Genomic DNA, 26,140 nt, shown 5'->3' with positions numbered 1-26,140 from the left:
GAGACTTTAAGCATGCATATGCTGTAGCTACATCCTGTGTGGCTCCTGAGAGCACAGCAGCAGCCCCTAGTACCAGATGGACTCTGATGTGCCATCAGTTTCTACTCTGTCACTGGGGCACATCCTCTGCTCTCGTGTGCCTCGCTGGAGTACTCTTCATTCACTCCTTTCCCACTGGATCTGAGGATTTCATTATGAAAAGCTAACTGTCATTCTTTCTCGCTTTTCTATGAACTCCACGCTTTTCTATGAACTCTCAATGTCCAATACCCCGTAATAGACACCATATATGTTCACCTAAATCAGAAGTTATAGTTTGATCTACCTTAACCAGAAAAGAATGTTTTCCTGAATTCAGGTACTTAAAACAACCAACTCATATTAAGGCAGTGACATTATTTCTTATTCTTTTAACCAGTATGATATCATGGGCTTGGACAAATCATTTATTTCTTCTGAGCCTTGGTCTTCTTAAGTATATGTAGGTAATACCAGCCTTATTTACTTAGTAAGATCAAATGGGATGATGTATATGAAAGACATTTAACACATAGAAAAGCATCACAGCATTTAAATAAGTGAGAACAACAACAACAACAACAACATCACACATTTCTTTATATTCCTGACTGGGAAAAAGAAGGCAAAGGAGTTAAAATAGTTGGAAGGGGTGAAGAGGTGAAAGAGTCCTAGAGCAAAAATTTGGGACTAGAAGGGACATTCTAGGACCAGGTAGGTTGGAGTAGGATTCATCCTATATGGTCCAAAGTACTTGACTCACATTACCACCTCTCAATATGAGCACATTTAATTGTTCAGAATAGAACCTATCCTATCCAGCAAGTACTGGATTCTACACCATTTGTTCTTCTGAAAATTCTAGCAAGAGCTCTTCCTTTTAGCTGGTGTTTTTCATTCTAATCATTAATGGTCTGGGAAAGTATGAAAAAAAGAAGCTGGGTCTCCCTGTTGGCTCCTCCTGTGTGAATTATAAAAGGAATAGCGTACCTGTCACTCTAGCTTTCATTTACAACTTATCAAATTTTAAGGGGGAAAATTTCAGAACCCTAGAATCTTAGAGATGAAGTAACTTGCTCAATATTTAACACTAAGATCCAAACCCCTGGTTATATAGTGATCTATGGAGGAGCTAGAATTAGAACCCAAACCCCAGCTCCCAGGTCAAGGCTCTTTCCACTAACCGTGTCCTGGTACTAATACTACTCACACTGAACTAAGCACTAGGTACTTGCACTAAGACTACTCGTACTGATACTCAAGTCCATATAAACTAGCCACCCAGAAGACTCATATGTGTAAAATGTAAAGAGTGAGGAGGATACTGAAACAACTTCCCTCTCCTAGTCCAGAGAGAAGCATCCAGGCTCGGGGATGATGCAGAGTTGGGAGAGCTGTGCTAAAATGATGAAAGAAGATGAATGAGGTAAGTTCCATAGAGAAAAGTGAACAGAGGAGGAAGAGAAATTGGAAGCTATGCAGGACAGGAAAGGAGGTAACGAAAGTTGAGGTGTCAGCAGTCTCTAAAAGCGATTCTTCTTTCTCCAGGGCTAATAACATTTTAACTCTCTAAATCCAAGCCTATTCTTCACAGTCACGAGGTGTCTACCTGAACATGAAGCCAGACCAAGTAATGATCACTCCCTGATACCTCCCTTCCCACTGCAGGCTGGGCTGGGGCTGCTTCAAGGCACTCCATTGTGCAGATCTTTATCACTGCTTCGGCACAATGCTACTCCATAACTGGTGTCTCTACCACCAGACTGAGTGCCTTAAAGGCAAGAGCTGTGACTTACTTGTCTTATTAACCCCAGCACAATGTCTGGGACATAGGAGCAACTCACTCACTGACTATTCATGAACAAATGTCTTTACTCAGCTATCACCTTTTCTGGGAATTTGTTTCAGAGCTGCTGCACCACTCCTGGTTTGGATTGTGCGTGCTTCCTCCATGCTCTCACAGCAGGGGTGTGGCTCTCATCAAAGGACCTTTAACCTCCCTAACAAAATGACTGGAAAACTTGGTTTTTGGTTTTTGTTTTGAGACAGGGTCTCACTCTGTCACCCAGGCTGGAGTACAGTGGCACAGTCTCAGCTCACTGCAGCCTCTATTTCCTGGGCTCAAGCAGTCCTCCCACTCAGTTCTCGCCCTGGTAGCTGGGACTCCCCCTGGGTAGCTGGGACTACAGGCACAAGCCACCGTTCCTGGTTAATTTTTTTTTGTATTTTTTGTAGAGATGAGGTTTCACCATGTTTCCCAGGCTGGTTTTAAACTCCTGGGCTCAAGAGGTCCACCTGCTTCAGCTTCCCAAAGTGCTGGGTTCACAGGCATGAACAACTGCGCCTGGCTGAAAACTTATTTGAATCACTGACTAGATTGACAACACTTTGAAGACAAGAACGATGTCTTTTAGTGCCTTATTCTCAGCACTTATTATAATACTTAGAAATCACAAGAATTTAATATGTGCTTGTAGAATAGACAAATAAATGAAAGCAAAAGAGATGCTAATCCAGGGCCGGGCATGGTGGCTCACACCTGTAATCCCAGTACTTTGGAAGGCCAAAGTGGGCATATCACCTGGGGTTGGGAGTTTGAGACCCACTTAGCCAACATGGTAACCCCAATCTCTACTAAAAATACAAAAATTAGCCGGTGTAGTGGCGCATGCCTGTAATCCCAGCTACTTGGGAGGCTGAGACACAAGGATTGCTCGAACCCAAAGGCAGAGGTTGCAGTGAGCTGAGATAGTGCCACTGCACTCTGGCCTGGGTGATAGAGCGAGACTCTGTCTCAAAAAAAGAAAAAAAAAAAGAAAAGAAAAAAAAGAAATGAGAATCCATCACACACAATCCTTATCACAGAGATAGCAAAGGAGCCTCCAGGAAAACATATCACTTGCTCCGGGAGTGGGTTCCCAGAGTGTCGACACAGCTCCAGCATTTCTCACAGCCTCTACTGCCAGGAAAGGATGAAACACCACCCATATTCAGGAACAAAGACAGAGTGAACCCTCCTTCAAGTCTTATTGCTATATGGCACCTGTTGCTAAAATAGCAGCTGGTAAGCATTTTGTTTTGTTCAAAACAACAACAACAACGGCAACAATAACAAAATCAATATATTATGGGAAGCAACATCACAATGGCAATAAGAAACCATGAGGCTAAATATATAACAGGAAGAAATACGGAATTTTAGTAATGAAAGACAAGGAAGGAGCTGCTAGAGCCTGGAGGAAAAAAAAAAACTGAAGTGTTGATTAGAAATTGCTCAGCCTGCATTAAAAAAGAGAAACAGGAGGAGAGGGGAGGGGAGGAGAAATAGAGAGGGTGGGGAGAGAGATGGTGGGGGGAGAAAGGGAGGGAGAAGGAGAATAAATGTGTTTTTTTTTCCTGGTTCTCTGTCTCATTTTTTAATCTGTCCTTCCCTGTCTCCCTTCCTTTCTACCACCCCCTCAAGAGAGAATTCATTGATTGGGCTGGACGAAAATTTCTCACCTTTTCTCGCATGGTTCTCTGTGAAGAATGAGTCTGAATTCATCTCCTCCTTGTCTGCTTCTGTCTCCTCCCTCCCCTCCCCAGCCGCCATTGTTTGCTCCTCTACTTGCTCAGGCTGAGAGGCAGCTTGTCTGTCCACACCTCTGACAGCAGTGATGGGATGAGGGGAAAGCAGGAGCTGGGGGCAGAGGATGATCAATGGGATCCCAGGAGTCAGTCTCACTTTCAGAGCAAAGAATCCCCAGCCATCTGACAGCTGAGCTGGCCTTGATAACTAACCTGTTGCCTGATTCCAAGCAGAACAGCCTTTCCAGGTGCAGGTGGCAGAAGGCACAGATAAAGCATCACCTCCCTCAAAACAAAAATAAAACACAAAGTCCTCCAGCAAAAAGCCCAGAGGGGCAGCTTGGGAGAGGGCGAATGAGACTGGCCTGGGGTTTGGGAGAACTGGCATCTAGTCCCTAATCAATCATGATCGTGCTACGTGCATATTGCCTCTCTAGGACTCCATCTCTATAAACTGAGATCACTGAACTACAGTTCCTGTGGTACCCTCCAGTGACATGATTCCATTTCATAAAAAGCTGTGAGCCATCTAAAGAGAGCTGTTTCCCTTCTTCTCTCACTCCCTGCAAACCCCCAGAGTACTTATTTTAGGCAGACCCCAGGGTGTCTGTAAGAGCACCTCTAACTGAGGGACTCCCCCCCAGATGCCTGGCTGACTTCAGGGAGATGGTGATACAGGCTCAAGGACTAAGTACTCGAGAATAGAGGCAGGTTAAGGATCTGAAGAATCAGGGAGGGTGGGAGTGGAAGGCACTGGGAGGCCAGGGGAGCTGGGAGGCATGGATCAGCCAAACCCTGAAATTAGAGATGATTCATATTTGAATAATGTGGGAGGGATGAACTCAAAGCAGCCAAAAGAAGAGGCTAACTCTGCTGAGGGTGCCTCCCCCAGCCTAAACTCAGCAGTAGGGCAAGGGCAATATTAGGGACATTTCATTTGAAATAGGAAAAATATTTAGGCAATCAAGAATCTTATTCTGAAGCTAAGGGAAATGGGGTATTTGCCTTTTCTTGCTAAATGTATTTTACCCTCTTTCCATGACTTGTTTTAGCTATTTTAAGCTTGTTCCCCTTTGCCTGGTGCCTTGATTTTGTCCAGATCGTCTGGTTGGTGACCCTAGAGGAGACAAACTTCTCATGTGGTGCTATTTTCCCCTTTTCTCTCCTGCCTTCCACTCCATCCCGTCCTCACCCTTCTGACCCCTTGTTCTGTTTCTTCCATCATTCTGCCTCCACCTTGATTTGAATGGTTGCCTCTGACCCAGTCCAAGCTATCCAGACCTTCCTCACTCCCATCCCACTCCCCTCAGCAGGGCTGCTTTGAGAATCTCTCAGGGCTGGCCACCCAAGGCCCCATATTCCTTAACCACAGGGAATCGGAATCCTCCTGTGGGGAAATGGGTTAAGAACAAGAGCATCTCCTGACCCCAGGAGAATGGGAAGAAAGTTCACCAAAAAGGAGGGAGGACACAGAAGACTCAGCTAGACCAGTGATTCTGGTGCTGGGGAGAAGCCCAATGCCTCTCAATCTCTCTGCCAATTATCTTTTAGGTAGTGGGGAGTGCACCTATTAGAAAGGCTCTTCTGCTTTCTAATTATCATTTGGGACCACTCCCCAAGTGATACCAAGTGACAGAGAGCAGGCCCTAAAGTCCACAACCAGTTAAGGTTCTATCCCCATCTCCTTCCCAACCTCCAGTTCCTTGCACCCTCCAGAGAGCCACAGAGAGAATGCCCGGATACTCCTCCTTCTCTAGGGAAGAAATTAAGGAGATAGTCCTCCAGCCTCCACCTCCAGAAAACCAGTTCACTTAATTCATCAGCTCTCTCTGAGCTTCTTTTATTCCAGCCAGGCTTTTCCCAGGACTCACAGCATTACAACTCAGGATAAGACCGAAGAACCGTTTCATGAAGGGGAAATGCACATTCGAAAGAACAACCTCAGCGCCAATGAGTCAAACACCTGCATCTAGATGCGTCTCACTTGTCATTGGGCTTCTCCCCTGCCGCCCCCATCATTCACACACACACACCCCTCCCCCACTTTCCACCAGACTGATAAGCAGCTTTAAACATGGTCAGTAAGGAGGAAAATGGGGGTGGGGTGAGAACAGAACCACTACAGGCATATACAAAGTTCTTGGTTTCTGAAGAAAAGGACTCTTACCTGTTAGCCAGAAAAGAGCAATCCACCTCAGCAAGACCCTGTCCATCTTCCTCAACTTCCCATCCGGATTACGGAGTGAGGAAAGTGGGAAACGGCTGGAACAGAAGAATCGCGGTCACCCCGCGGCAGCGCAGCGGCGGGCACCGGGCGTCCCTGGGCGCAGCGCCCGCCGGGCCGGGCGCGCAGGCGGGGCCGGGGGCTGGATCGCGCCGCCGGCGGAGCGCGCGCTGCCGCGGGCTTCCGGGGTCCGCGCGGCGCTCGGCTGCGCCTCCGCACGCGCAGGCAGCGCTGCGCGGGGCGAGCGTCTCTCCGCCGCAGAGCCCGCCGCGCGGGGGAGCTCGGCCGCCGCGCCGCCTCCCGCGCCTCCGCCCCGCAGCCCGCTGCCCCGGCTGCCAAAGTTTCTCGGTCACGTGCCGGCCCCCGGCGCCCCGGAGGTCAGCGCAGAGTGACCGAGGCCACGCGGGGAGAGGGGTCCGCAGGGGGGCAGCCAGCCAGAGGCGCGGGAGAGGCCGCCCTGCGGGCCGCGCTGAGCCGGGAGCGACCATCGCGGCTTCTCCCAGGGACGCCCGCGCTCGGGAACCCCGGCGAGAACGCGGGTTGGGGACTCCAACAAGGGGTGCCTGTGTCTGCGGGCCGCCACAGCCAACCTGAACCGAGAGAGAACGACAGCGGCGAGGGTGGGGGACGGCGGGGACTTGGCGTTAACTTCTTACGGGACTTAACTAGCAGGTACTCTAGGCTAGACCGTTCGCTTCTGCGGTACCCCCACCCCTTCGTCTGGTTTCCTTTTTGACAGTGCAAGGAACCAGGCAAGAGGCTCCGCAGAATTGAAAAAGGTAGGCGGGACTCTCACGTCATTACTTTTTCCTGTTAAAATATGAGGTAGAATAAGGGCATTCAGCCCTTTAACAGAAAATATGTAAAACCAGAATGAGATAAATAATTATGACAGCTTAATTCCATCCAACACTTTATAGTTGGCAGCACGCATTCACATGGATTATTTCTAATTTTCAGACGGATTTGTCTTGGGTCTCAAAATGTATGTGTTGAGAGAGAACTGAGAAATGTATGATTTGCATAAGAAATATATGTGAAGACTCTACTAGGTGCTAAGAACCAAGGCTACAAGTGGAATGAGATAGACTTCCTGTCCTTAGGAGTCTCATCTTAGGTCCAGGAAAGGGAGGAAGGTCAGACCACTGAAGACATGATACTTATTGGTAGTAAAACGGGGCAAGGGCAATAATGGAGACATAGAGAAAGTGCCTTGGGAACATAGAGGAAGGGGTTAGTCGTGGGTGGGGAGGGGGCACCATGATAAAGTAGAGGTAACATCTAAGTTGGCATTTGCAGAAATGGCAAGATTTGCGCCGTTTGAGGGTTCCTGGTGGAAAGGGAGCAGGTGGGGGCATTCTGGGCAGAGACAAGGCAGAAAGGTCTCAAGTGGCATCTGAAAACAGAGTAATGCCAGGCTGGAGGGTAGTTCCTGGAACAGACAAGACTACACCTAAGAGTGAATGTGTATGCAGACAGGGAGGATATGTGAACATGTGAGAAATGATAAGAGTAGACCCTGGACAGCCGTCTTTTATGGCTGCTTGACATTTGAATTCCCTTCTTATTTTGAGGAATTCCAACTGCAGAAGCCAGAAAGTCTAGAGCCACCTCCCTGACCATCCCAGCTGGAGTGCAGACCCAGGCCCCTGGCATGGCCAGGCTGACCTCTCCCTCAGAGCTTTTTTATTCTTGAGCAAGTGGTGGACATAAGGAACAAGGCCAGTGGAGAAGTGATTTTGTCACTGAGGCAGCAGCAGCATCCAGTGTACACAATCAGCTGTGGCAGAGGTTAAGCCAGGAAGATCCAAAGTGTGATTTTGACTGTGGTCTTGTAGGCTCTCTGGGTTCCAGCCTCTCTTCTACACTTGGCTCTTTGCTTTCCTGGCAATTCTTTGAACCACCCAATATCCTTTCATCAACTATTTATTTTGGCCAGGATGATTTTTCATGCTATGTACTGCATGAGAGAAATTTGAGGACTATTTCCTTTCATATACAGAAGAATAAAAACATAGGAGGCACCTAACATTTGTGGGTTTCCTATTGGGTTCTAGGCAAAGATCCACATGTTTTACAAGCCTTCTCATATAACCCTAAAGAGAGAACTTAGGCCCAGAGCATTTAACTAACTTCTCTAAGATCAGGTAGCTAGTAAGTGGCAGAGCTAGGATTTGAATCTGACTCTAAAGCATATACTTTTTGCACCATGAAAAGAACACATGGTGCATGGGCTTGGTGCGGCGGCTCACACCTGTAATCCCAGCACTTTGGGAAGCCAGGCAGGCGGATCACCTGAGATCAGGATTTCAAGACCCCTTCTCTACTAAAAACACAAAAATTAGCTGGGTGTGATGGCACGCACCTGTAATCCCAGCTACTCAGGAGGCTGAGGCAGGAGAATCACTTGAATCCAGGAGGTGGACGTTGCAGTGAGCTGAGATCGTGCCACTACACTCCAGCCTGGCAAAAGAGCAAGACTCTGTCTCAAAAAAAAAAAAAAAAAAGGAAAAGAAAAAACATCTACACCAGAAGGTTGAGATGATGATATGTTTGTATTATGTTCTGCCATTTATTGCATGTATGTATGTGTGCCACACACAGTGCACAAAACAGCTTGAATAGTGTTTATTATCTAAAGGCACGTAACAGAGGCATTTTAGCCAGGTGCAGTGGCTCACGCCTGTAATCTCAGCACTTCGGGAGGCTGAGGTGGGCAGATCATTTGAGCTTAGGAGTTTGACCAGACTGAGTAACATGGTGAAACCCAATCTTTACAAAAATTAGCCAGATGTGGTTGTGCATTCCTGTAGTCTTAGCTACTCAGGAGGCTGAGGTGAGAGGATCACTTGAATCTGGGAGGTTGAGGCTGCAGTGAGCTGTGACCACATTACTGGACTCCAGCCTGGGTGACAGAGTGATACCCTGTCTCAAAACAAATGGCATTTTATGCAAAACTTGGACATCTGAGCAAACTTATACATGTGAAAGATAGGAGATGAACTGAGTGAAGGGAGCCTGGATGTCTATATGAAGTGGAACATGAATGCTCACAGAGGTGAACTCACGTCTGCTCAGAGGAGGTGTCTTTGTGTAGTTGAACAAGGAATCAGGAGACTTGCAGAGTTTGTGTCACAATGAATCATAGAATGCAGGTGCCTTGTCCATCATCCCAGAAATGTGTTTTCCATGTAGTGTCCTGCATGTCTGCTTTATAGCCATAGAGGTACACATGGTGAATCCCGAATCTTCCTGATGAGTGGAGCCCAGGCTATCCTGAATGGGATGCTAAACTGGAGTGAATCACAGCGTGTGCCCCTCCATCACTTTGCACATGTTATTGCCAAGGTGATGAAGGGTTAATATAAATTTTTGAAGTACACCTAATGATTCAAAACATGTAGCCTAAGGGATGGAGGTGAAAAGAGGATGGGAAAATGCTATTATTTTGACACATTGGCGGTGGGTAATGGGATGTGGCACCCAGAGTCCCAGTGTGGTTTCTGAACTTCCAGTATCAGAATCATCAGATCACAGAATCTGTGTTTGCTTAAACAGACTCCCAGGTTCTACTAAAAATAATGAGATCAGAAACTCCAAGTGGAGCCCATAAATCTGCAGTTTAACCACCTTCTCCAGGTGCTTCTGATGCACATTAATGTTTAAGAAGCAATACCTATCTTTTTGTTCTCCTGGGAAGCTGTTGAGCTGATGTTTTCTAATGAGCCTTGGATCTAGTTAAGCTCCCGTTGTCCATTTATTCTGGCCTAATAGGACAGGAGCCCAGATAGAGAGATTGATTCATCACAGCCAAGGAGGGGGTCTGGATCTGCAATACTTCAAACTTTCTACTGCAACAAGACGTGTCAGAACAAGGACCTGTTTGGAATCAGAACAAGATTCCCAGGAAGCCACAGCTGAGATTGTATGTGTGTGGTGGGGGAGACTAACAGGCTGCTTCAGCAAAGCTCTACACTTTAGAACAGAATTAGGACACAGAAAAGAGAAGTGAACCACTGCAAGGAGACATGCTGGTAGCTGGTAGCAACCACATAGTTATAAATATAATGTAGCTGAATCGTCTTTAAAACATGATTTCATTGCAGACACACAGGCATGCATGCACATGAATACTGCTTAATGTAAATCTGTTTAAAGCACACAGATGAAATCATATTTCTACTTCTCTCTGATCCTGCATTTCAAGAGGAATATATAAAGTATGACTCTGAAACAGATAACATTTTTCTCATGTAAGTTTGGTCCATCTATTTTTTCTCTTCCTTTTAGGTTTGTTATCTTTACCATTCTCCATACCTTCAAAACCACCCTCAATGAGTTATAAGTTAAAAACCTAAATTAAACCAAGGAACTAAAAAAACCCTGAAGACTCTAGGAACCCTATACTGAAAACTGGAAACATTTTCAATCTTGAAGTCCTTTCATGTTGAGGAATAAGTTGTTTCCTTAAGAAGATGCTTTAAAGAAAAGAAATGCAAATAAACAGATGCATTATGGCAAAAAAAAAAAAAAAAAGAAAAAGAAAAAACGAAATCTGAACTGCCAAGAACAGTGGAAAGTATATAATAAGTAAAAGTTTGGGAGAATGTGTTGAAAATTCCATGTACTTCCAGCAGATTCAATCCAGTCTCGGGCTGGTGGTGCTGGATGCTGAATTAGGTGATGTTTTGTGTGCCCGTTCCTAAGGCTAGATCCTGCTCAACAGTGGGGCAGAACTTTCCTGAATTAGCTCTCTACCAATGTTTTCCCTAAAAAGGTCCATTCAAGGATAATGTGTAGAAAAAAAGAACATAAAGTTATATTTAAACTTGGTATCAAATATGAAAAAATACATTTAAAAGGGACAAAGAAGACAACAAATCAGGAACAATGATTATCTCTGGGAAGATCATCATTCATTTGTTTTTTTTCTTTATAATTTTATTCCTTTCTTTTAGACACAGGCTCTGACTCTCTCACCCAGACTAGACTGAGTGGTGCCATCATAGCTCAGTGCAACCTTGCTAGGCTCAGTGCTGTCCTCCTGCCTCAGCTTCCCAAGTAGCTGGGACTGCAAGTGCACACCACCATGCCCAGTGAATTTTTAATTTTTTTTTTTTTTTTGAGAGACTGCATCTTGCTATGTTGCCCAGTTTGGTCTCAAACTCCTGGGCTCAAGTGATCCTCCCACCTCAGCCTCCAAAAGTGCTGGGATTACAAGTGTGACCCATTGTGCTGAGCCTATAACTTTCTATACCCTGTAATATTTCTATAATATAGGAAAAGGTGCTGGACAAAAGCTGTGCCAATGCCAAAATTCACTCATTGTCAATTTGTTCTCCAGTCTCTAGGATATCCCTGGAGAAAGGAAAGAAGCAAGAAGGAGTGACAGGTGTTTTGTCGGGACTGTATCTTTAGCCAGATACAAAGCCCCCAAATGTACACCTGCTCTCATTATGTCTCAGTCGTGAGCAGTTAATCAAGTTAATTATAAGCAGTTGAGCCTTGGGAGCTTTTACTGACTGACAGTTCAACCTATAATTTCTTTGTAAGTTACACAGCCAGAGATGAAGGTCAATGCTCTTTTAGGAGCCCTGCCTTCAGTTTTCCCTTTTGTTTCTGTTTTTATTTCATTGTTAGCATCCTTTGGAGACCAGAACAGCATTGACAGCCCCCAAGATGAGCAGCAGAGCAATTCTTATTCCAGTGGTCAAGCAGCTTCCTACAGCCCAAAGGCTATAGGAAGAAAAGGGAACTGGCTGCCTATAGATTATAAGATGAAGCTGCCTTAGGCTCTGGGTCTTGGTAATTTAGCCAGGAGATTGTTTCTCAGAGCCCAGCCCTACGCATTCTCCTAGAGGCCTTAGTCCCTGGCAAAGGTCAAAAACAGAAACCGAGAGAGGGAAATGAGCCAGAACAAATATGTCATCCGATGACCTCACCCCCAGAAAATAGGCAGGGAAGAGAGCTACAATAAGAAGGCCAGAAGATTGAGTACCATGAAAATAATAGCTCAAGCAAGAGAAGGGGTATGTGGGCTTTAAAGACCAGGGTTAGAAAACAGCAGCCTTAACCTTCGTGTTGAAGTAGCAGCATGAGGATCTCTCCTAGAAGTGTTAATTCTGTACCCCTTCCCCAATTCTGAGTAGGTGCCTTATACATACAGATGATCATTATGTATTTGTCTAATTAATTACAAACTGCCCCTAGTGTATTCATCTTCCCTCTTCCTCATCTTCTCTCCTTTTCTCTTCCCTGAATTCATTCATTTATTCCATACACATTTATTGAATGCTTACTATATTCTAGACACTATGCTATCTAGAAATTAAAAATGAATACGAATTCAAAGATGAATGAGTCACAGCCCATTATGTCAAAGAGCTTACATTTGAATTGTCACCATGTGTGTAGAGAAGGAGGGAGAGAGGCAAATATGTGGTTTTTAAGTATGATAGTATGACAGTGCCTGTGTTAGGACATGTACCAGTTTGGTAGGAAAATTAAGTGGGGGGCCAATTATTTATCAGTAGCGCTGGTCAGAGATATCTTCATTAAAAGATGACCCCAGAGCTAAGCTTTAAACATCATCTGGACAGAATTTCTAGTGGCAGAGAGTGAGCAGAAGGTAGTACAGATGCACAAGCAACAGGCAGAGGTGAGAATAGGAACTTCTACCCAGAGCATGGGGTTACAAAAGGCACAGTCTGCAATAAGGCCGGAAAGCTAGGCTGAGGTTCAACAAGGGAAACCAGGCTACCAGATCTGGATGTAATTCCACAGGCAATATACCATCCATGAGAATTCCTAAGTAGAACAAGATCATACCTGTGTCTTGGCAAAGGTATTGTGGCCACAGGGTGTAGGATGAATTGACGGAGAGAGATAGAGGTCTCTTCCATGGGAGAGCTCATTACAAGATCCCAAGAAGTAACAAGCACCTAACAAGAGGCAGCACAAAGAGAACGCAAACATCAATTGAGAGAGACATTACAAGGAGTCACAAGAGGTAGAATTCACCTGTATATTGCAAGGAGGAGGAATCAACCAGACATCAGGATGAGTCACTGAAGAATCTGAAAGCACATTCAGACAATGTCTAGATGGTACTCAGAAATTTCTCTCTTAACTTTGGCAAACCATCAGGTAATAAACAACCTTGAACATCTAAGATAAACAGATTGGAATGAGTGTTAAGCAGGGATCTCACAGATGTCAGAGTCACTCAAAGGCTGTGTGGCATGAGGAAGTCACTTCACCACTCTAAGCCTCAATTTCCTTTCCTGCAATATGGAGATAATCATGGAATCTGTTTCATAGGGTTGTTGTGAAAGGGAGATGAGATAACCCTTGTGGAGTGTTTAGCAGACAGCCGGATGTAGCTTGCAATGAATGTTGCCTATTATTACTACTATTATTATTATTAGCACAGGAAGGAAGATGCACACTGAATAGTGTTGGGCCTTCACTTAAACTACCATCAGGAAAATCTCAGCCATATTTTCCAAGAACACTTGTGGTGCTCTTCAGTGGTTTGTATAAGACTTACTTGGCTGATAATCAGACCTCATACTTCATTTTAAAAAAAGAAATAATAGTCACCCAAACCTCCAATAGTTTTCCTCCATTTAGACAAAAATCTAAAGTCTTTATGGTGGCCTCGTAAATCCTATATGATCTGGCCCTAGCTCACTCTCTAATATTCTCTCTGCTTTCCCTCTCACTCACTTTACTCCAGCTACATGACTGATTTTGCTGTTCCTCAAACATATCTGATGTGCTCCCACCTCAGAGCCTTTGCACTTGTTATTCTTTCTGCCTGGAATGCTCTTCCCTAGATATCTTGATGGTTTGCTTGCTCATTTCCTTCCAGTCTTTGCTCAAATTTCATTTCCTTATATAGGACCTTTACTAACCACCCTAAAAATTTACCCTCTATCTGTTGCTATTCCCATATCTTGCATTGTTTTTCGTCATTGGACTTATTGTCCAATAACATATCTGACATCTTGTTATATACGTAATAGTTTATTTCTCTATTGCCTTTTTTTTTCTATTATAAGCTTTGTTCTATTCAATCCATTCTTGTGCTTAAAATAGAGACTGGTATTCAGTAGGCTCTTAATATATATCTATTGAATAAATGAACCACTCGCTACTGAAATCACTCCCCTCTCTTGGTTTTTCTGCCTTTCTTCCTACTTTTTCACATGTTCTTCTCAGTCATCTTTACTGGGTCTTCCTTCTCTGGCTTGTAAATGCTAGAGTTCCTCAGGACTCCATCCTGGATCCTTTTTCTCTCTCTCTTCACTGTCTCCTTAGTGATCTCATCTAGTTCATGAATTTAAATACCATCTTTATGTGGCTTACTTGTGAATTCTTTCTCAAGCCCAGAACTCCAGACTTACATGGTCAGTTGCCTACTTGACATCTCTACTTGAATATATAGTAGGCATCTCAAAATGAACATGTCCATAATAGAACTCTTCATCCACCCCCTCCACATACTTCAACTCAAACCTGCCACCCTTTAGAATTTCTGAATAGAAAAAAAACAGACTAGTTGGAAAGTGGAGAAAGGCGTTCTGTTTATATAGGACTTAAGTAAAATGGAAAAAAAAATCAGTTTTATCAGACCGGGCACAGGTGGCTCATGCCTGTAATCCCAGCACTTTGGGAGGCTGAGGCGGGTAGATCACAAAGTCAGGAGTTTGAGACCAGCCTGACCAACATGGTGAAACCCAGTCTCTACTAAAAATACAAAAATTAGCCAGATGTGGTAGTGTGCATCTGTAATCCTAGCTACTTGGGAGGCTAAGGCAGGAGAATCGCTTGAACCTGGGAGACGGAGGTTGCAGTGAGGTAAGATTACGCCATTGCACTCCAGCCTGGGTGACAGAGTGAGAGCCTATCTCAAAAAAACAAAATAAATAAATAAAGGAGAGGAGTTGATAATATAAATTACTTGGAGTTGGCAGCTTTGGCTTTGGACCTTGGAATTAGCACTTGGTATTAGCGCTGTCTCCCTCTGCCCCAAAGTCCTCCCTATTTTAGTAAAAGCACTGTTTGCCAGTGAGTTACTGAAGCCAAAATCCTAGGACTCCTCCTTTTTCTTACTCCCACAACCAATCCGTAAGCTAGTTCTATTTTTCCTAAAATAAAATTTCAGCACAGCCTTTCTTTTCTGTTCGAGGTTACCATCATCACTCACATGGACTCCTGAAAGAGCTTCCTAACTGGTCTCACCATGCCCATTCTTACTGCTTTGAACCCTTTCTCCAAATAGAAAACATGACATGTTTTTTAAAACCCTTAAATAGAGTAGACTTCAAGTGTTCTCACCACAAAAAAAGTATAAGTATGTGAAGTATTGCATATGTTAGTTCATTCAATTTAGCCATTCCACAACATATACATATTTCAAAACATGTTGTACACAATAAATATATACTATTTTATCTATCAATTAAAAATAAATGGGCCAGGCAAATTGGCTCACACCTGTAATCCCAGCACTTTGGGAGGCCGAGGCAGGTGGATCACGAGGTCAGGAGTTCAAGACCAGACTGGCCAACATGCTGAAACCCCATCTCTACTAAAAAATACAAAAATTAGCTGGGCATGGTGGCTCGAACCTGTAATCCCAGCTACTAGGGAGGCTGAGGTAGGAGAATTACTTGAACCAGGACCTTGTAGGCAGAGGTTGCAGTGAGCTGAGATCCTGCCACTCCAGCCTGGGCTACAGAGTGAGACTCCATCTCAAAAATAAATATAAAATAACTTCCTAAATGAACATCGATTGTACTTAGAGCAATACTTGAACCCCTTAAATGGTCACGGTCAATCCCAGATCCCTGTTGATCACTCCAGCCTCGGCAGGCACCATTCTCTGCCTGACAGGATACAGTATAGCAAGACTAACAACCAGTCTTCCATCTGTTCTGAAGATACCCAATTCTTATCACCTGAGGCTTTTATACATACCATTCCCGCTGTCTAGAACTCTCTTTTTCAGTTCTTCACATGATTAGCTCTATTCCCTCCATCCTTTCTCATTATTAAAGTCACCTGCTCCTCACAGAGGTTTTCCCTGATCACTTATATAGAAATTCAGTAGTTAAATCTAAATATGGTTTTTAAAATGTTGAAATATGAAAAAGCCATCTTGCCCAAGGTGAAGTAACAGGAAATGAATGTATTCAGTTCCCTGAAACAAAACTGCAATTACTTTTGCACCAACCTAATAAACTGGTCAAAACACATGAAACAATGTTTCCAGGCACTGGACATCAGGGAACAGAGATGAGTAATCCCTTAAAGAAGGGCAGCAAACAAGGTGAGTTCTGTGATTACCACAGGCAGCTGCCTGGAGAGAGTATCGGAAAGCAATATCAAAATGGGTTACCTGGGCAGAGCCCAGTGGAGTCTCCCTGGGTTGAGCAGATGGAGTTGCATGTCTAGGTGTGCCACAGTGGGTAGAGTTTGCAGGGCAGAGTACCAGAAACAAGGGAACAGCATAATGACAAAAAAAAAAAAAAGAAAGAAAGAAAGAAAAAAAAGAAAGCTCTGGAGATGTGGTAAGGATCTCCCTTGAAGCTTGAGCTGAATACTGATTAGTGCATGTGTGGGAAGAAACTATACAGAGCCAAAGAAAGAACAACCTGAAAGGATTACAAGTAACCATCCTTGGAATTCACATAGGACTAGAAATAGTTTGTATTCCCATCAGCCAAAGTGGAATTTGGCTCCAAATTTCATGGAATATCAAGTACAGTACTCAAAAAGATGTTATATCAGTAGAGAAGAAAATTAGCTTTAAAGATTGCTCTGATCTCAAATAACAGAGCAGAAAAGCAAGCCTAAAAAGAGTGAAAACCAGCCTCAAACTGTTTCCAAGTAACAGAACTGTGTCCCAGAACAAAGCCCAAGAATATTTATAAGAGTATAGAAATATGCAGTATTAAACAGGGTAAAATTTATGATTACCGGCATCCAATCAAATATTAACAAGCATGCAAAGAAGCAGGACATTAAAACCCATAAGAGGAAACATCAATCAGTAGAAACAGACCCAGAAATGAAACAGATAATAGAATGAGTAGACAAGAATTAACGATTATTATAATTATATTACATGTGTCAACTGTATTCCATGTTTAAAAATGTAGAGGAAGGATAGACGATGTTAAGGAGAGATATGCTTAAAGATTTTTAGATTTTTTTTAAAGACCCAATCAACTTCTAGAGATGAAAATAAATAATCCAATATGAAAAATACACCGGATGGGATTAATGCAGATTAGCATTACAGAAGAAAACATTAGTAAATACAAAGACAGCAATAGACAATATGCAAAATGAAAGAGAGAAAAAAGACTGAAGGGAAAAAATGAACAGAGCATCAGTAAGCCATGGGCAACTTCAAGCATCATAAAGGAGTGGTGAGGAAACTTTGGGGGATGGATATGTTCAATTTTAGAATATGTGCTGCCAAGGCGAGCATGAATATGTTCATTATCTTGATGGCAGTGATGGTTACGCAGGTGTATACATATGTCTAAACTCAACAAATTGTACACTTTAGATATATTGTGTTTATTATACTTCAGTCATATCTAAATGTTGTTATAAAAAAGGCAAGGTGAAACTAAAATCCCAGTTGACACCAATGTGGGAGACAGAAGTGGGATGGTGGTGGGTGGAGTGGAAGTCTGAGTGGGAAGAAGTAGTAATTTTCTAAGCTTCTTGTCTATTTGGGAAGAGGGAATATGAATACATATTAGCTGTAAAAGTTGTGATAAAAAGTTTTAAAACAAGTACACTAAAATTTATGAGTAACAACAGAATGAAGAAAAGTCGAATGTATAAGTTTAAAACCAGTGGAAAAGAAACTATAGCAAAAAGTACTGATCACTCCAGCTAACGCAGAGAAGGGAAAAATTAGAAACATAATAAGCAGGCAAGAAAAAGAATTGAACAAAGCTTTTTATTCAAGAAACAAACAAAAAAGAAACACAAAACAGTCTGAAGTAAGTAGAAAGAAGGAATTAATAAACTTAAGGCAGAAATTTGGGAAAAGGGAAAGAAAAACTGTAAAGTGGATCAATACAACCAAAAGTGTTTTTAAAAGATCAATAAAATAAACAAAATTTGGCAAGTATTAAGGAAAACAACCTGGAAAACATAAATAATATTAGGGATAAAAAGGAAGGGGACAAGAGGGGTGTGTGTGTAGTGTATGTGTTTAAAGTTACAATCAAGTGTTACATTGATTTTTATGCTAATCTTTTGTTTTTTAAAGTCAACTTTATTGAACTATAACTTACACACAATAAATTGCACATATTTTAAGTCCATAGTTTGATGAATATTGACAAATATATAATACTAATAGCCACCATCACCACAATTAAGGTAGAGAACATTTCCAACAACCCAGAAGGTTCCCTGTGTCAGTTCTCAATCTCCTCTCCCCACCTCCTGGCTCCAGGTAACTGCTGATCTGGAGCCTACAGTTTTACCTTTTCTCAAGTTTTGTATACACTGAATCACACCATATGTATACTTTTATGTATGTCTTTTTTCACTCAACAAAATTTCAAAATTCATCCATGTCAAATATCAATACTTCATTCCTTTTCATTCTTGAGTAGTAGTCTACTACATGAACACATAATTTATCAGTTCACCTGTTGATGAACATTTGGGTTGTCCAGCTTGGAGCTCTTATGAGTAGTGCTACTGTGAAATTTCATGTACGAGGCTTTGTGGATATATATTTTCATTTTCCTAGAAGAATGGAATTGCTGGGTCCTATGGTCAGTATAAGAAACTCGGGCAGTTGTCCCACCAATAAGGTATGAAAGTTCCAGCTGCTTCAGATCCTTGCCAAATTTTATACCAATACACTAGAAAAATCTAATTGAGATAGAAACTTTTTCTAGGAAAATATAATTATAAAAATTAGGTGAAGAAAACTAGGAAAACTGAGAGGACTATAAACCACACAAAAGATATTGAAATGGTAGTTAAAGGTGAATTCCTCTCCAAAGATATAACAGGATCAGAGAGTTTTACTAATAAGCTCTACCAAACTGTCTAGGAATAGATAATTCCCATCTGTTATTCAATCTGAACACAACCCTGATACCAATATTTGGTAAGGAAAATACCACAAAATCTATATAGTTCAATATTACTACAATCAAGGAAGCCAAAATTCTGTATTATGTTTTTTTTAAAAAATAAGCAAAGCCTCATGATCAGCAATAGTTTATACTAGGAATGGCAGGATGCATCAACATTAGAAAAATCTAGCGATATTCTTTATGTTAACAAATTAGGCAATTAGGCCCAGTGCAGTAGTTTATGCTTGTAATCCCAGCACTTTGGGAGGTCTAGGCAGGCAGATCACTTGAGCCCAGAAGTTCGAGACCAACCTGGGCAACTTAGGGATACCTCATCTCTACAAAAAATAGAAAAATCACCAGGGCGTGGTGGTGTGCACCTGTAGCCCCAACTACTCGGGAGGCTGAGGTGTGAGGTCCCACTTGAACCCAGGAGGTCTAGGTTGCAGTTAGCCGAGATTGTGCCACTGCACTGCAGCCTGGGTGACAGTGAGACCCTGTCTCAAAAAAATAAAAATAAAACTGTGTGATTACCTGAAAAGATCCAGAAATTTAGCAAATGTTCAATTGCCATTCTTGATTTTAAAACGTATGTATACACCATGTATACACACACTTAGAAATCTGAGCTGAGAAAGGAATTTTCTCTTGAAAACATAACTAGAAAACCAAAAGAACCAATTAGCACGATTTAAACTAATATTAATGAGAGATCAGTAGTGTGACTAAATACAGAGGACCAACACTAAAATCAATACCTTCTTTAGACATCAGCAGTAACCAATTAGAAAATACAATTTTTAAAAAGAAATTTTTCATAAAAACTCAAAATATTGTTACTTAGGAATAAAACTGACAGACTTTTATGAGGAAATCTATAAAACTTTATTCAAGGATATTTAAAATCTTAACCTCTTCCTGTATGTTTTTTCTAACCCTTAATTTAAAATGCACTTACAAAAGATTCGCTTTTGTTTTCACTGGTTTTTGTCATCCTCTCCCCTCTTTAGATTGTAAACTTGAGGACAAGGAGGACCTTATGTGCCCGGTTCCTCATTATGTCCTCACTCGACACTTTTCACAGTGCTTGGCACACAGCTGGCCGTTTGTAGATGTAAAACGGGGAAGCACCGCAGCTCCTCTTCTTTTCTACCTATTTTGTCGGACATTACGCAATAATGTACAAAAATTGCTCCAGGCCTCCCACGTGACAATGCCTCCGCCTACCACCCACCCAGCCAATCAAGGCACTAGGTACCTACGCCCTCGCTCTCCCCCCACCTCACCTGCAAGCGGCATGAGCCGGAATCTTCCAGTCTCAGGCTGTTTGTCCTCCAGCGGGTCAATGCGACTGCGCGCTGCGTCCTGATTGGCCGAGAGTTGCGGGCTGCGTGCGCAGGCGCCTACCTCGGTTACTTAGGGCGGGAGCCCGGCGAGGGCCCTGGTGGGTTGTGCTGTCTGAGGCCCGGAATCCTGAGCTCTCTGCCATGCCGAACCGCAAGGCCAGCCGGAATGCTTACTATTTCTTCGTGCAGGAGAAGATCCCCGAACTACGACGGCGAGGTCTACCTGTGGCTCGCGTCGCTGATGCCATCCCCTACTGCTCCACAGACTGGGCGGTAAGGCCGCAGGGGAGTGAGAGGGCTGGGCAGGGCAGTTGGGCAAGCTGGAGGGTGAGGCGGGAGGGCAGAAGGCCTCGAGGAGGTCAGGCGGCTTGGCCCTGCCAGAGGAAGCGGAAAGCCCCCGTTTGTAGCCCTGGGCAAACTAACGCCAGAACCATCTCCCTGTAATGTCCGGGCATCTGCCTGGGGGCCCCAGAGCACTCGATCCTCACGGCTGCTTCTCTTCTTTACCTTTTCAATCTCCAAAAGCTTCTGAGGGAGGAAGAAAAGGAGAAATACGCAGAAATGGCTCGAGAGTGGAGAGCTGCTCAGGGAAAGGACTCTGGGCCTTCAGAGAAGCAGGTAAAGTCAGCAAAAGAAGAGCAGCCATCTGCCTGGCACATGGGCGTATTCAGTAAAGGCTGGATGAGTGAATGAATGAATGTCAAGGGTAGACTGCTTTGGGGATTTGGTTAGTGCGAGGACGACGTTCTTCTTTTCCCCTGGTGTCAGAATGCCTGTTAAAAAAAACCCTAGAGACTCCATAACTAGGACATGCACACACATTGGTGGAATTTGGTGGTGAGAGGCCTGGGGAATTATGGTTAGGAAATCCGAAAACAATACGCTTTGATCAGTAATGGGAGTGTAACATCTAGGGACTATACTAGATGATATCAAGGTGTCTCTTTCAGCTCCTCTGTGATTAATGAGCCTGGGCGGGGATGTGGGGGCACGGGGCTGTTACAAGTAGTTTAGATGATTCTTTTTTTTTTCCTTTAGTAAAATATACCATTCTTTAAAAATGATACCTGAAACAAAGCCATCTGCTGTGTTTAAAATATTGGAATAACAGGGCTTAGATTAGCTGGTGTATGTGTATGTGTCTTACAGGAGTTGAATAGGCCGGGCGCGGTGGCTCACGCCTGTAATCCCAGCACTTTGGGAGGTAGAGGTGAGCGGATCACTTGAGGTCAGGAGTTTGAGACTGGCCTGGCCAATATGGGGAAACCCCGTTTCTATTAAAAATTAAAAATTGCGGGGGCAGGGAGTGGTGGGGCAAATAAAAAAAAATTAAAAAAAAAAAAAAGCCAGGAGTGGTGGCAGGCGCCTGTAGTCCTAGCTACTCAGGAGGCTGAGATGGGAGAATCGCTTGAACCCGGGATGCAGAGGTTGTAGTGGGCTGAGATCGCGCCACTGCACTCCAGCCTGTTCGAAAGAGCAAGACTCTGTCTCAAAAAAAAAAAAAAAAAAAAAAAAAAAAAGTTGAATACAGTTTATTTGGGTAAACTTCTGTGTAGTAAAATGTTAAAGTACTAAATAAAATTTGTTTTCATGTTGATTTGTATCAGGAAAACGCAAGGTAATTGTTGGTCCTACTCCCCGCCCTTTGTTTTTTCCATTCTTACATGGTAAAATTCCATTCTTAAACTGTCAACGTTGGATTGAAATTCAAGAGATACTTTTATTTTGTAGATTTATGAGTAGAAGCTATACTTGCAAGCTTTGTTCTTACAAGATACCTTCCCTCAAAACTTAAGCTATGGTATATATGTACGTTATGTGACACTTATAGGCAACATAATCTGGTTTTGACTTTACAAGCAATATTAAAGTACTTTGGGGAATAGTGTGCTTTTGGCCACTGGCCTGGCATATAGTAAGTGACTCAGGATGATTACCTTAGATAATCAGTAGTGGGCAAAATGGCTTTCAGTAATAGCGGTATTGGTTATTTACCATTCCCCTTCTGATTCAGAACATTTATAGATTTGTTATTCTGCCTTTGGGTGTTGGTATTATTGACAGATACATTTATTCATTGGATTCATTGTCCTTGGTAATCTATAGGTGGTTTTGCAGTTGTTTAGCTAAATTTTAATATATGGTCTAAAGTGCCCAGCAAGAGTTTATGTGGCCATTCTCTTCCTCTTTAGAAACCTGTTTTCACACCACTGAGGAGGCCAGGCATGCTTGTACCAAAGCAGAATGTTTCACCTCCAGATATGTCAACTTTGTCATTAAAAAGTGAGCAAGGTAGAGTAATCCTGAAATATTTTGCTTAAATATGAGTGCCCAAAACACTATATTTGTCAATAAAAATGTTTTCTATTCATTTTGATCCTCTATTTCAAAGTAATTAACTACAAGTGTTAAATATTATGGTGCTGACATTATAAAAGATCAGGTAATTTGTTGAAATAAGAGAGTTTTTTGTTTGTTTGTTTTTGTTTTTTACCAAAAATCTGGTCTCTGTTTCTACCACTTCATATGTTGTTAAACATAGGCGTTTTTTAGACTTATTTATAATGGGACACTTAAATACACTTAAGTCAAAAACAAAAGTAAGCAAGTGGAATAAGGTTTTCAGATCTATTCTACAGTGTGATGACTACAGTTAATGTATGTTTCAAAATTGGTAAGAGTAGGTTTTACATATTCACACCACAAAAAAGTGAGGTGATATCTATCATTGTTAATGAGCTTGATTTAATCATTCCACAATGTATACATGTATCAAAACTACATTGTATCTCATAAATATATTTTATTATTGTTAACTAAGAATAAAATTTTTAAAAATCCTGGATAATAGAGGGGAGTTATAAAGGTTCAAATGAATTGTGGAACCTGCCAAGAAGAGAACGTAGTTAATAAGGATCCTTGCTATTCCTTCTGGTTTTTATTGTGTTCTGCCTTTGTTGAACACTAATGAACTTTTAACAGTCTTAAATGTGGCCTATCTTGATAAATAACAATTCACACATTCTCACATTCCTTTATTCCTTTGGAGGATTTATAGGTGGTCTTATATGTATTGGTGAAAAGTGAAAAAAGAATGAACTAAATTGTTTATGATTTATGTTACAGCCTTTCTACATTGATTCTGCTCAGCTTCATTTCAAACCTATTTGTTGAATAAGGGTCACAGCTCTTACGTCATTCCTGAGATTCGGGGCTCATGTATGGCCGAATTATGTAGAGCTGGCTGCAAGTTAGAATAATTTTGTTGCTTCATGCAAAGAGTGGTTACTTTAATCCTTGATAAGTGTAATTATAAAAATTTTTATTTCTTTACTTGGTATAGCTGATTAGTTTTCTCTTTTCCAGCTCATTTAGGAATATAGGAACAAAAAGAAAACTGTTCTAAAACGCTTATTTCTCTTGAACTAAAGAGGCTTTTGTGGAAGAGGTAAATTTGAGACATTCATTGTTCATTTTATCTCACCATTTTTTTTTTTTTTTTTTTTAGCTTTCCTTGGAGGCATTTTTTATTTTTTGAACATTTTTAGCCATGGCGAGCTACCTCCTCATTGTGAACAGCGCTTCCTCCCTTGTGAAATTGGCTGTGTTAAATATTCTCTCCAAGATGGTATTATGGCAGATTTCCACAGTTTTATAAATCCTGGTAAGTAGTCAGTTAGAGTAGATGCTAGACCTTAAAAGTGCATGTTTTTTTTTTTTTTTTTTAATCTTGAAAACAAGACTTCATAATTCTTATGGAAAAACTGACAGAAATTAGGTGTTGACACAGGGTTTTTTGGTTTAGGCTTTTAACCTCAAGTTACCATTAAAATCAGTATTGTTGAGATAGACTATTTGAACAATTCATAGCCTGCTATTCACCTACCTGTGGCCTTACATATTGGGATTTTCTAAAAGCTGTGTATGCTATGGTCTTTTCTTTCTCTACCTCATCCTTCACCTCGGTAGTGACTAGCTTTTTAAACTGCTCTTGCTTTGTAACCTTGAGGAAATTACTTAATCTCTCTGAACCTATTAGCTCATCTGTAAAGTGGGGATAATACCTATTGGAAGGTTGTTTGTTCTAAGGAATAGATGAGAAATATGGAAATAGCCTAATACTTAATCAGCTTTCAGATTTTATCAGCATCTCTTCTTCCTATAGCTCCATCCCGTTAAAAAGCAGAATAGGTATGAAGACATAGGATTTTATATCCTTGAATGTAAGTAGGAAAAATATATAGGGAGAAGAGATTGGGGAAGTGACTTCATTTTCAGTTTTGTCAATTATTTTAAAATTAATTAGGAACCCCAGCACTTTTTCCTCCTCATTTTTAGAGGACAAAAACATTAATCATCCTACTCACAATTGTGAGTGTTGCTACTTAGGGCAAGTCAAAGAACTGCTGTTCCCCACATGGGTTGTAAGATATTAAAAAGATAGAATTGGGGACTATTTTTCCTCTGAGAAATGCATATACACCTTGCTGTATCAATGCTCTTATGACCCCCTGAGGCCCATTCATGGACCCGGAGCTAAAACTCTTTGGACACATGCTTTCTTTATCTAGTATTTCTTTCTCTGTAAGGAGTAACTTACTTTTAAAAGTAGCTTAGATAATATACCAACTTCTTCAACAGTTATTTCAAACCAACACATTTGGTTAAAAATAAACCCTATACAAGTCCTTTGTACTTTCACATAATAAAAATTACCCTTCTTTGTTATAACTTGGTCATCCTATGGAGTATTACTGTAGCACTACTAGAGAACTTTTGAAATTTCTGCTTCTCAATTAGATGTTTTGTATTATAGGTGAAATTCCACGAGGATTTCGATTTCATTGTCAGGCTGCAAGTAAGTATAAAGGAATGAGATAGGATTTGTGAATTGAATATATTCATACCTGGTTAGACTTATTCCTTTAACATACAAAATATAAACTAAGTGGAAAATAACCTTAGGTTATTGTTAGAGAATCTGCATAGAAGTGATAGATGGTATCTGTGATCTTTAAATTTTTTATAGACTGATAGTATATTGTCCCTTTTCCTTTCAGGGAATTGTCATTTTATTTTCTGTATATATCCTTTGACCTCAAGGTCAGCTGCTCTTAGTGGCCAGATACTTAGCAGTGTTTTAAGAGGTCTCAGATTATTTAGATTTAGGTTCATTTTCAGGGATGTCCATTTCAAATGTTTTTAAAAAGTTAATACTTCAAAAATAAAGAGTTCCGAATTTTTTAGATAAGGAAAACAGTCTTCTAAGTATTTTGCAACCAAAGGGTATGACTGTATACCTAAACCCTTGAACTAAACTCTTTTTCTAGGAGCTAGGATTTAGTAGTTTCTGCTTAAATAGAATGAAAATCATAATAGGTTTATGTATATTAAATTAAAACTGTCAGTGCTTAGGGACCATTTAATTATTCCTGTCTGTAATTTTTTTTACTTAAAAATATAGACAACTAGCCTGTAGAAGTGTTTGAAATTAGAAGTAAGTTTTTCAAATCTGCCATAACAAACAGCTATAATACTTATAACACTGTTCTTTATGGATGAACATATTTTGAACTTACATTTGGTTGTGTATTTTGAATTCTTAATATGTACTAATCCATTATTTGACTGGAATCTGGGCTGTAGGCTACGGAATAAGAAGCGTAAGGGAGAACTGTTTTAGAAGTTCCTTCTTACATAGCTTTAAATGGAAAAAAAAATTACAATATGGAAGAAGAATTCTGTACTTACTTTGAAGTGTGAACATAGCTAATATCCCCAACTGTTACATCATCTAAGGTTGCTGAACTACATAGGCAGCAGTTAAAAAAAAAAAAAAATATATATATATATATATA

The 26,140-nt window shown here is 41.6% G+C and overlaps 2 protein-coding genes across 7 annotated transcripts in view; one reads left to right on the top strand and one right to left on the bottom strand.

Annotated features, from left to right (window-relative positions):
- ILDR2 (immunoglobulin like domain containing receptor 2) overlaps positions 1 to 5,926 on the bottom strand; it is a 59,787-nt gene extending 53,861 nt beyond the window's left edge. For 2 of the 5 annotated variants that reach the window (XM_032291520.1, XM_032291521.1), the window contains exon 1: positions 3,520 to 5,183. In XM_032291520.1, the coding sequence (XP_032147411.1) occupies positions 3,520 to 3,610 (91 nt within the window). In that variant the 5' untranslated portion in view covers positions 3,611 to 5,183. Of the gene's footprint in view, positions 1 to 3,519; positions 5,184 to 5,752 lie in introns of those variants that run through there. The other 3 variants (XM_032291518.1, XM_032291519.1, XM_032291517.1) reach the window with 3 other exon arrangements.
- A 257-nt stretch (positions 5,927 to 6,183) lies between these two features.
- MAEL (maelstrom spermatogenic transposon silencer) overlaps positions 6,184 to 26,140 on the top strand; it is a 48,261-nt gene continuing 28,304 nt past the window's right edge. Inside the window, exons 1-6 of one of the 2 annotated variants that reach the window (XM_032291516.1) lie at positions 6,184 to 6,588; positions 20,472 to 20,555; positions 20,808 to 20,900; positions 22,475 to 22,574; positions 23,791 to 23,946; positions 25,099 to 25,140. In XM_032291516.1, coding sequence (XP_032147407.1) covers positions 20,844 to 20,900; positions 22,475 to 22,574; positions 23,791 to 23,946; positions 25,099 to 25,140 — 355 coding nt within the window. In that variant the 5' untranslated portion in view covers positions 6,184 to 6,588; positions 20,472 to 20,555; positions 20,808 to 20,843. Of the gene's footprint in view, positions 6,589 to 20,136; positions 20,556 to 20,807; positions 20,901 to 22,474; positions 22,575 to 23,790; positions 23,947 to 25,098; positions 25,141 to 26,140 lie in introns of those variants that run through there. The other variant, XM_032291515.1, reaches the window with a different exon arrangement.

This window comes from Sapajus apella, unplaced genomic scaffold, assembly GCF_009761245.1.
Source record: "Sapajus apella isolate SASKATOON/1434 unplaced genomic scaffold, GSC_monkey_1.0 scaffold25, whole genome shotgun sequence".
Taxonomy (NCBI): domain Eukaryota; kingdom Metazoa; phylum Chordata; class Mammalia; order Primates; family Cebidae; genus Sapajus; species Sapajus apella.
The sequence above is the reverse complement of the archived record's forward strand: the minus strand, read 5'-3'. Positions and strand labels throughout refer to the sequence as shown.